General features: G+C 42.7%; 1 protein-coding gene across 3 annotated transcripts in view; it reads left to right on the top strand.

Moving 5' to 3' along the window:
* The window catches only part of tmem131l (transmembrane 131 like), a 31,747-nt gene extending 21,906 nt beyond the window's left edge, over positions 1–9,841 (top strand). For all 3 annotated transcript variants that reach the window (XM_082536189.1, XM_082536191.1, XM_082536190.1), the window contains exons 13-34: positions 102–246; positions 425–595; positions 682–748; positions 829–952; positions 1,070–1,139; positions 1,262–1,371; positions 1,484–1,553; positions 1,658–1,785; positions 2,093–2,235; positions 2,332–2,518; positions 2,816–3,001; positions 3,114–3,263; positions 3,372–3,909; positions 4,054–4,166; positions 4,351–4,517; positions 4,621–4,827; positions 5,058–5,136; positions 5,402–5,511; positions 5,640–5,766; positions 6,199–6,269; positions 6,421–6,554; positions 9,307–9,841. In XM_082536189.1, coding sequence (XP_082392315.1) covers positions 102–246; positions 425–595; positions 682–748; positions 829–952; positions 1,070–1,139; positions 1,262–1,371; positions 1,484–1,553; positions 1,658–1,785; positions 2,093–2,235; positions 2,332–2,518; positions 2,816–3,001; positions 3,114–3,263; positions 3,372–3,909; positions 4,054–4,166; positions 4,351–4,517; positions 4,621–4,827; positions 5,058–5,136; positions 5,402–5,511; positions 5,640–5,766; positions 6,199–6,269; positions 6,421–6,554; positions 9,307–9,606 — 3,397 coding nt within the window. In that variant the 3' untranslated portion in view covers positions 9,607–9,841. The remainder of the gene's footprint in view (positions 1–101; positions 247–424; positions 596–681; positions 749–828; positions 953–1,069; positions 1,140–1,261; positions 1,372–1,483; positions 1,554–1,657; positions 1,786–2,092; positions 2,236–2,331; positions 2,519–2,815; positions 3,002–3,113; positions 3,264–3,371; positions 3,910–4,053; positions 4,167–4,350; positions 4,518–4,620; positions 4,828–5,057; positions 5,137–5,401; positions 5,512–5,639; positions 5,767–6,198; positions 6,270–6,420; positions 6,555–9,306) is intronic.
* The last annotated feature ends 1,421 nt before the right edge of the window (positions 9,842–11,262 follow it).

Genomic DNA, 11,262 nt, shown 5'->3' on the forward strand with positions numbered 1-11,262 from the left:
TTTTAAGGTACTAATAAACACAGACAAGTATATCAATGTATATCATCTATATTTTCCTTCTGGGGTCATTTCTATACTAATGTTTTTATTTCTTTCTTCAGATGGCCTGTTGAGGATTTGTTCAGCCTGTTCCAGATGAAACAAAGAGCTGCTAACCAGGTGGACTTGTGGCTCAGCAACCCCTTCCCTGTGCCTCTCATTGTGTTGAATGCAAGCCTCTCAGAGAAGCTGCAGGGGGTAATGAAGGTAGGCATGCACTACTGCAACATGTGATGATAGGACGCAGTTTTTATCACACGATGATCAAATTTGCGCCAGGTTTTGACCATAGATTTTGACCTGTAACAAGTTATTCATTCATCATATGGATTCTAAACAAAGTGGAAGATTTAACAGATTATCTCTGCTGCCCCCTGTCTGTCAGGTGATGCACTTCAACACTCCACTGACAGTTCCTCAGGGCTGCTGGCACGTCCTGTCCCTCCAGCTGCTCAGCAGGGCCCTGCCTGTTAACCAGGTCTCCACCCTGAGTCTGAATACCAGCCTGGGCACAGCACTGCAAGTTCCACTGTACTTCTATCCTAATCCTTCCAAGGTAAAATAGCAGTTTCAGTGGTGAGTAGGTAGTGTGTTTGGGTCGGGCATTTGTGTAGAAATTAAAAGTTGTATGTTTGCCATCAGGGAGAGGTGGTGTTTGAGGCGGAAAGAGAGTGTGGACGTCCTTGTCCTCTTAGACTATCTGAAACAGGTAAAACTTCTCTCTTTCTTTCTTTCTTCCTGTGATGGAAGATGTTATAATCCAAGTTATTTTCTGCTGTGTTTTATTAGGTCGCTCAGAGTGGCAACGCTCTCTTCTTCCAGATTTTTCCCACTCGTCTTGGGCTGTGGACAGCAAACTAGCAGCTGAACTCTGCTCTCGATGGCAGAGCCACAAAGACAAGCTGCCTTGCAGGTTATTCTTGAATTTAACGCACACACAGAAACACACACTCCTGCGCTGTGTGCTTTTATATTCCATCAGCGGTCAGCATTAGCATAATTATTCATGTAAATATGTTCGTCTTGTCAGGTGGCCGAGACTCCCAGTGGAGGCATCGTCTCTTCTGGACTTTGGTGCTACTCCTGTCAATGAGAGCAAGGTCGGTTATGTTTGTTTAATGAAAATATAGTTGTACATTTTAAGATTTTTTTTTTAAATTTAAGAAACATTTATTCTTAACAAGCATTTGTCTTATAAAGGAAAATTATTTTTTTGTTCCAGGTTAAGACGTTCATGCTGAAGAACCCTTCGTCTTCAGTGGTTTCTGTAGAGATTCGGGCCCTCTCTCTGTACCCTGCTCCCCTGGAGGCTCTGGACCTTCTAACCAAATGGTACATTGTCAAGTTATTGTTGCAGTTTAGTACACGGCTGTTTGGAGTTTTGATGCCGCAGCACCTCCTTCTACTCCACTTCTGAAGGTGTTTTCTTTGTTTGGATTGGCAGGTTTAATATCAGCCCTCTCTCTGTTAACATCAGCACAACAGAGTTCTCTCTGTTGGCTTCTTCCTCCAAGGTAAGCCTCGGAAAAACTCCTCAAAATAAAGCTGTGCCACTGTCTCATGTTCCTTTCTTTGACTAATCCTTTCCGTTTCTTCCCTCCTGTGTGCATCTGTACAGGTGGGTAAGAATATGGAAGAAAAAACCGGAGTCTTACGTCTGCTGCTGCAGCCCTGGGAGTCCAGAGAGGTTGCTGTGGTTTTTACTCCCTCTGAACACAAACCCACCACCACCATTCTTATCATCAGGTATTCATTGATAATAGTGTTAATGGATTTGATTGTGTTTTCTGGGTGCATATGTGCTGAGTTTTTTGTGTTCCATAGACATTTCACAAATCCGTTTTCCGCCATTTTTGTGGTACCCGGTTTGGTACAAAAGTGTAGTGGAACGTGTTTTGTAGCCAGTTTTTAAAAAGTCGGTAAGTTGTTTGTTTATAACACTGAAGACTAAATGTGGCATGATTTAAGTGTCTCTTGATTTCCTATTTTAAGTTTCGACGTCTGAGTTTGTGTGTTTTTAATCTTTTTTTCTTTCTTTCTTTTTTTTTTTCAGGAACAACCTGACGGTGTTTGACATGGTGATGGTGCAGGGCCACGGGGCTAAAGAGCTGCTAACAGTCGGGGGGAAACTGCCCGGTCCTGGGGCCTCTTTACGCTTTAATGTTCCTCAATCAACGCTAATGGAGTGTCGTGATGGTGAGAGTGAAGTTTATCAGCTGTCATATTGATGTAAATTTTAAGCTAACGTACGATCAAAATCAGGCTAATGGGCATTATTTCTGACGCTTACAGGTCTGCGCAGCAATAAGCCCCTTTTTGCCATCAGAAAGAGCTTCAAGGTGGAGAATGCCGGCGAGCTTCCCCTGACGGTCATGTCAATGAATATAAATGGTTACAAGTGTCAGGGATTTGGCTTCGAGGTGCTGCAGTGTCATTCCTTCAGCCTTGATCACAACAGCTCCTCTGAGCTCACCATAGCGTAAGTGGAATTTCACACCCCTTTCCTTCATGACTTCCCCTCATTTAACTTTTTGGGTTTCATTTTAAACCATAATGTGGTTTACTTTGCTGGTTGCGCAATATATTAGTTGCCCAATATCCTACTTCTCTTGTTATGTATTTATTTTTTGCTATTTCTCTTCCTTTTTTATATTCTTGCACAATATGTCCTGAACATGTCTTCCTCTCCTTTTTTAAAAATCTCATCATTTTGGCTCTTTTTTTAATCATTTTGCCGTTTGTTTCTCTCTCTGCCTCTACCTGTCCGCGTCTTCAGGTTTACCCCAGACTTCACCTCATCCTGGGTCATTCGGGACCTCACCCTTGTGACATCACGTGGCACTTCTTTCCCTTTTACCCTCAACGTGACGCTTCCCCATCACATGTTGCCCCTCTGTGCCCAGGTGGTTCCTGGCCCCAGCTGGGAGGAAACTTTCTGGGTGGTCACCCTCATCTTCACATGGTCAGTAACAGTAATTTGTGAGGAGAAGCGGATGCATCGGGGAACATTTATTGATTGGGGTTTAGTTTTTGATTAACTTGTAAATTTTTTCGGATCTCTGTTTTTGTTGCAGTTTCTCCTTGTTTGGTGTGTGCCTGATGGCCTTTTATCAAGCACAGTTTATCCTGCATGAGTTCTCTGCACCGAGCAGCAGGAGCAACCACAACTCTGTCTTGTCCCGGGAAAATGGTTCAGTCAATAATATCACACCTAATGGAGTACAGTATGTAGATTTGTCTTCCTCATTTATTTATGTAGACCAATCGTAAACATAGCAGGAAAACGTTTTGGTGTTAAAACACTCTAAATAGTCAAATGTCTGTCTGTGCAGTAAAACAAAAGGCAGTTGTAAGACCTACGTGGACACCTGCCACACATCCGACAAAGGTAAAGGCCGTGGGTCTCCAGCCTTAGCCAACAGCCTCGCCCCTCGACCTCAGTCCTCAAAGAAGGGCTCCTCAACCACACCCTCCCAACAACAGAAGAAATGCAAGGTTTCACTCTATTACTCCAAATATAAACCCAGCTCATCCACAGCATCAGCTGGTGCTGTGACAGTGGATGAAGAGCTGGAAGACCTGAGACCAGACCCTCCCCTCACTCCCGACACCGACGTCTGCAACAACAACAACGAGCCAGCTTTCATCAATGAGATGGAGAAGATGACAGCCCCAGACTTTAAAGAAGTCGTAGAAGATACAATGCCAGCAGCGGTTATGTTTCCCATGGAAATACCTGCTGGTTTCCCAGATAATGTCACACTGGGTCCAGGACCCAGACCGGGCCTGTTAGTGTGCAGTCCCATAGAAAACACTGAGCACTATGCAGAGAAGATGGAGTCTGAGAAAAGGGACAGTTCTGAAGTCGAGGTAAAGGAGGAGTTTTTGTTAGACTGCTGCATTTCTGTTTAATTACAATAACAAATTCATTTCTCTTTTGACTTTTATCATCAAAGAGATTTCTATAGAAAAAAAAAAACCCAACTGTCATCCCTGTTTGTTTACCCCGTCTAGCTGAGAGACGACTGCAAAGGACAGAAAAAGAAAGCGCAGAGCACAGAGTCTGGCACTGCAGCAGGGAATAATAAGGGAAAGAGGAGCCGCAGGAAGACTGAAAATGTCTCCAGGTAATACACACGTACTTAACCAAAGCAACACTTAATGTTTTTAAAGCTCGTGATGAAAGATACCTTAAGACATATCTTTGACGTTTAATGTAAAAACAAGCAGACACTCAGTAATATAAATATATATAATGTGTTGTTTTGGGGGGGGTTTTGTTGTTGATTTGTCTCCCAATTACTGTTGTAGCGCTCCCGAGCACAACATGCAAGTAACACCAGAGAGGGAGAAGGAACCTGTTTGGAAAACTGCGGACTTTGTCAGTGGACCCCGCAGCAGGAACCGCTCCACCAACAGCTTCAAGACAGAAGCACTGAAGCCTGTGCAGACTGCTGAGAGCCCACTCAAACAGAACGGTGGGCACAAATAACTGACTCGGCCATTACCGAGCTTCCCTTAAATGAAGCTACTTTGGTGAGGAAAGTCGATTCTCATTTCGCTGGGCTTTGTTCCTGCCAGGTGTGTGTCCTGCTCGCACTCGGAAGAAGTGTACTCCAGAGTGGCGCGTGGGCAGCGTCTGCGAATCAGGCTCAGACTCAGGCAGCTCATCGGGCAGCGTGAGGGCCAGCAGAGGGAGCTGGGGCAGCTGTAGCAGCACCAGCAGCATGGAGGGAGACAAGGACGCCAGTGCCCGGACACACCGCTCCACTACCTCATCTAGAAAAAGTATGGGGCGCTTACCTTCTCTTGAAAAGAAACCCAACTCAAATTGTTTTGTTGCAGTGCTGCTTTTTTTGGGTTTATAGCGGTGCTGTCTCTGCAGCCAGCCTCACACTTTCTCAGCTGTTGAGTGAATGCGTGTAATGTAGGAAACTAGTCAGTAAAAGTCTTCTTATAATAGATGAGAACTGTAGTTTGCCACTTTTTAACATTAGTCAGTTTGTTTGTTTTTCCAGGGGACTCCATGCAGTACAGTGTGTACCCAAAAGAGGTTGACAGCTACCAGCCCATTAATGCCAACTATAAGACTAAAAGGTACAACAAGAACTGGTTCTGATTAGTATCAATATAACATTTCTTTTTCTTTTTTTAATCTTTTTGTTTGCCAACTTAAACAAATACTAATTTATCAGTCTGTAATTTGTATTCCAGAGACTTTGTCAGAGGTGGTCATTCATGTGTTTTTTACTGTGCTTTCATAGGATTTGTACAGTTTGTAATGCCAAGAGCTGGATTTAGGTTATCTTGTGGTTTATTCAGACGCAGTGTAAGTCGTAACGTTTGCCTTTCCTCTGTTCAGCATGAACAGCCTGTACCATAAAGACCAATGCCAAAGCCAAGAGTCCACCAGGCCCAGCTTGACCTCAAGCTTTGCTGCTGCTGTTGCTGCAGGAATGGACCAGAACACGGGTAAAGGCTTAATCGTTTATAGCAAAAGCACACTTTTTGAAAAAGCAAAAGGTGCAGTAAACTCGTCTTCTACAACGGTTGTGCGTCTCGTCCGTTTTTGTAATCGTTATCGTGTCCTCTCCTCACAGATGTGACAGGTCAGTATCTGCCTGAAGATACGTGGTCAGCTCCACCCATCCCCCTCACCAGTGAGTTCAGATACAACACCACCGAAGCAATGCGCTACATACCACCAACCACCGCGTCATTCCGCGGGTGAGTATTTGAAGATGTTATGGAAACACTTGGTTAGTGGTGCTTCACTCAGTTCCAGTAAATGAACTGTCTGCGTGGGTCTTTATGACGGCACCAAAGAGAGGGCTGGAGTTAGTGGAGTCTAAAACAAATCTAGTGTCCGTAACAGACTCTTGGATTCATAAAGTGATTAAAAACGATAATAGAAGATAGATAGATAGAAATGGAAATAACTTTACAAATGTGAGCATAAAGCGGCTTTTCACCTGTGGATAATCTGCATATTCATCTCAAAAGTTTGGTGTTACTCACCCTTCTCTGTAAACAGAATCCCTAACTGAGTAAGCACATGCTTGAATATCTTTCCTCTGCTGCTGCACTGCGTATTTGCTTTTCTGTAGATTAGTGTTTCAGCTTCTTTGACTCTGTTAAAAATTTCCTCCTCTCCTGCAGGTTACGTTGGAATAGTGCCAGCAGCCACTGTAACAGTTCCTATAACTACTATCCGGAAAATGGCTACATAGGTACGAGCTCATGATAAGCACTTTGAACCGGTTACGTGTTCCCATTGCTTTGTAGAAGATCAGCTATATAATACTGTAACCAACAAATAATGCAAAGGCTAAACGTCCCTGCTGGTTCAAGTCTGAGTTGTTGTTTGTTATCACTTTGCAGGTAATGGAACTTTTACAAGTGGTTTTCACAGTCAGGAGGGCCAGAACATGCACAGCAATCAGACCATCTGGAGTGACGAGCAGCCTCAGGAATCGCCCTCAACCTGGGACACAGCAGCCTGTGTGGGCAGCAAGGTGACGCCTCATAATACTCGAGTCAGATGGTTAACGCGGGGGTTCTTAAAGTTTTCATGACTCGGTGCCAATTTAGGGAGAAAGCATCTGGTTGAGGGCGGCAAAGGAAAGATGCACCAATTACACCACAAAGTTTTGTTTTTAATTTAATAGCAGCACTGTAGGGCTTTTCTTTTCCATCATGCCTGTGGTAGGCTGAGAGGCAGTAATCAGTTCATTTGCAGATATTCTGTTTCAAAGTGCAAATGTTACTATGAATTCGTGGTTTTACATCTTTTGCTTCAAAGAACGGTGGTTTTTATCTGTAATTGTATTTTTGTACCACTTCCAGTGGCTGTTTCAATTACTCACACTAATTGTACTTGGAGATATTATTTTATGTCCATTATGTTATATATGACAGCAGTTTGTCTTAATGATTCCTTTTGTGATATATTTTCTATAGACTGGGGAAAAAATTGTTTTTATAGCACACAGGTTCTCTAAATACATTTCTTTAGTTTCAATAACCAGAGTCAAAACACTACTTCATGATTCATCGTGGTGGTGCAAACAAATGACAGTAAAATTACCTGAAATCAATGACTTCAGCTGCAGTCAGTCGAGGGGAACAGATTGGAAGTTTTTTCTTAAAAAAAAAGAGAGTATTTATCATTTTTTCTGCACCATGTAAAGTTACTTTTTGTTTACTCACTATAATATTTTCATATTTACATTATTCTGATTACATGTTTATAAGGGGTGGGAGTGACTCGCAGTGTTATACTAACAGAACGCACAGCAAAGATGGTATGGCAGCTTCTGCAACCAGAGCAGCCACTGCAACTACAGCAGTAACTGAACTGCAGCAACTAAACCTGCCGTGAGGCCTATAAATAAACCATGTAAAGATGACACATGAGGGGTTTCAGTCCCCTAAAGCAAATACACAGTTGCACTTCTGTAAATTGGATACATAAAGCAACACAGAGAAGTTTTCTAGCACAACTGGGTGGTGTAGTTTGCCTTACAGTACTGCAGAGGCATCGTCGCACTGTAGGTATAAACAAACACACTGTTTTATCTCTGATAGGCTGGAGATGGTTAAGATGCTGATACATCTGTCAAGATTACTCTTTAAATAAATGTGTGATGGGTGATAAAACCCAGTTGCGGTTCCAGTTTAAACTTCGGACCTTAGATCAGTGGTGTCAAACATAAGCCGTGGGGATCAGAATCGACCCAGCAAAGACTTCAAGCCGGCCGACTGGACAGCTTTAGAAAAGTGCACAGATTTTGAGCTTTTAGCTGTATTTTCTGATGTTTTACAGCTTTTCCTATTGATAAAGATCCATCTTCCCCCATTGACATTCACACTACATGTGGCCTACAGTGTAAGACGAGTTCGATGTCCCTGTTCGAGATGTAAGCTGGATGTGTGTCGATTGGATCAGTGTAATTACACCTCTGACGTCTGTGTTCTGACTTCTGATCATTTTCAGAAAGTAATCAGCTCTGTGCAGAAATAAGGAAGCAGGGAATCTGGGTTAAAGAGTATGTTACTGTATTTAGGATAGAATCAGCTTCTCTTCTGTTTGTAGCCTCTGTTTCGTGTAGCTACACTAACACGGAGGGGGTGACGCTTTGATTTAATCCTGACATAAAAGAACACACAGTGACAGACGACAAATTTAGCTCCTTTCAAATTAAAACCCAGTTCACATCTTTCTTTTGGTTCTTGTTAAGTTTTAGTCATAGTTGTGATCTACAGAGGAACATACATGTTTCCCATAAACCAGTCTAAACAGACAGGCTCACATGCAAGCTAACAGGCTGGATAAGAGAAAGGGAAGTTCATCTTGAAGACAGAAGAGTACAGGAGACTGCGTCACGTACATCTTTACCGAGGGTAAAAATAGGGCGGGGGTATTGCTCTGTTATATAGATGTGTGGAGTCAAATACCCTGGATAGGACACCAGAGAGTTAAAAGAAGAAAAAGAGGCATGCTGCTACAGCAGCTGGTTTATTTCCACCAGTCCAGTCTGTGGCAGAAATGAGCAACACGATTAACACGAAGTCTTTTGGCCTTTTGTTGTTGTTTCTTTTAATCCAGCATCCTGCACAGCTATTTATTTGTCAGGCCCGGCCTGTGAAGCGGGTTGGGAAGAGTTGGCTACAAAAAGAAAAGGAAACATTAATTCTTTACCCCTTGAAAACCTATTAGAAGTAACCCTCAAAGCACTTTCCTGAACTGAGTGGTGACTCATATTTCAGGCTGCTTATAGATCGAAATAACTGGGTGGCCTCTGCCTATGCAGCTACCCTTGGAAAAATCCAGATACGATTCTAATGGTTGTTAAACCACATCTTTATTGATATATACTGAAGTGTCAGTGCGTAAACATCTGCTGCATCAATGACAAATGAGTTTATACAGATGTTAACAGTATTGTATACATCTGAGCATTTCTGTGACTCACTTTGGTTCAGTAACACTTCAGCTAGATCTGAGAAACTTACTCAAATTCTTTGAGGTATATTTGTAAGACTGTGTAGAAGAGAAGAGGATTATCACATAACTCATAAAGATGAGGGGAAGTGTTGCCGTCTTTGCTGAACTGGAAAGGTCATTTTGTTTTTGCTGAAAAGGAGAGACAAACGGCAGCCAGGTCGTCACTGTGGGGAACAGATGGTATCAGAGTGCAGTGAAAGGTGAGGTCAGAAACTGTCGACCCCTCCTGACAACGTTTTTCCTCTCTTCCGCCCCCACAGCCATACTTCTCGGGTACCCGCAGTCTCTCCCCCATGTCCAGCCTGTTTGGATCCATCTGGACACCCCAGATCGAGCCCTACCCGAGCCACTTCCAGCCCGAGCGATCGGCCCCGGTGTCCCCCATCACCCCGCCTCACTCCCCCTTTACTCGGGAGCCAGTGGGGGCCTGCGGACCGCTGCAGTACTCCAGCTTCAACCCTTTCGGCCCGCACATGAACTTGGACATATGGAACTCTTCATCCAACCGCAGCTCCAACTCGCAGCTCTCCAACGACTCCGGCTACTGTGGAGATGTTTAAAACAAGTAAATACAGCAGAGCTTAACTATAATTGGAAACTTATAAGTCAAGAAAAGGAAATAAAAAAAGAATGTTCTTTTATCATTGATGGGGAAAATGTGAATATTGTTTTTCTTTTATGTTCCCATTTTCAGATGTTATATGTTGTGAAAGGTTAAGCATTTGTTGTATATTTTTCTAGCTGTTTTGCAGTTTTGATCATAGAAAATTAAAAAAAAAAAGTTTTGTACTTTAACTTCATGCGTCTTGTTTTTTAATTGACTTGTTTACTTGATTTTCCTTATTTATTTATCTTTACTTTCCTGTGACTTTCAATTAAGGGTGGGTTTTGATGATCAATTTATCGATTAAAATTGATTCTAGCTTGGATAACGTGATATCGATTCATTAAAATCCCGAATTGATTTTTTTAATATTAATTTATTTTGCCCAAAACGCCAGAATCTCAGGTTAAACCTCACAAAATTTCAAGAACCACCAACCAGCTAAAACAGTAAATGAGAGCAGGAACACGGATTCTGCACAAAGACGTAAACACAAAGCGCGGACCCGCGGATCAGAATCAGTGAGATGTCACCTTTCTCACCCGACGGCACGGACACGGTCGGGGCTGAAAGCCGACAGCTCGCTGATTCTGATGTTTCGGCGGGTCCGCGCTTTGTGTTTAGGCCCTTTTTGCGCTGATTCCAAAGCTGTTAGTTTCATCTCTCTCCAAACAATATTGACCGAACCAGCAGCAAAAGGAGATCCAAACTACGCTTCACATAAACATCGTCATGGACTCCCTCTGACTTTTGCTGTTTTGCTTCCACCACAATAAAAATCACACTTCATGCACAGCTCTCTCTCTCTTTCTCTCTCTCTCTCTGTATACTTCAAGAACAGTTTCCAGTCTAAAAATCTGTTTTCTGCATTATTCGCTTGCTTGTTACGCACAAGTCTATCATTGTTTACAGCGCTGTCAGCCGTTGTTTTCTTTCCTTTTACTTACTTCCGAAAAGAAAGCCTAATTTCTGCTGTTCAATACTGAACAAATTTAAACTTAAAATTATGCAAAATTGCAAAACGCTTTGCCGTGTTTCTAATCAAACCTCTGTAACTTTGCTCTGCTTCACGTCAGCAGCATCAGATAATGTTCATATGTTGATTAATGACTTTATTTCGTTTTTGATCTACTGCAGAATATTTTTATAAAACCCCAGGCCAGGAAAATCACCTTCATGTTTTTCTGTGTTTTATCTTCAGCTACTTTGACACAACGGCCTCTGCTGTGATGCTCACACCTTTGATAAAGTCTGGAAAGTGTCAGCTTTCTTTTTACTCTCAATCATTTGAATCACTTTTCTGCCCCTGGCTACAAATAATGAGTTTTACTCAGCTGAGCCGTTTTGATTCTTAAACGCAGAAAATATTTTAACTAAAACCAACTTTTGGCTGCTTCCTTTTTTACAGCAAGTCACCATAGCAGGCAGCTCCACGTTAGCTTGGGCAGATTTGTGGGTGTGGGGTGGAATTGTCATCAACCCACCTGGCCAGTGGATGTTGGTGAGCACAGGCACCCAACTTTGCGAACTCAAATGAGGTGATGTAGGATTTTCAAACCTTACCACAGATTCTTCTACCAAATATCGAGGATGAGTTTGTGTATTGATGATT

Source organism: Aulonocara stuartgranti (genome assembly GCF_965226115.1).
Source record: "Aulonocara stuartgranti genome assembly, chromosome: 6".
NCBI lineage: Eukaryota > Metazoa > Chordata > Actinopteri > Cichliformes > Cichlidae > Aulonocara > Aulonocara stuartgranti.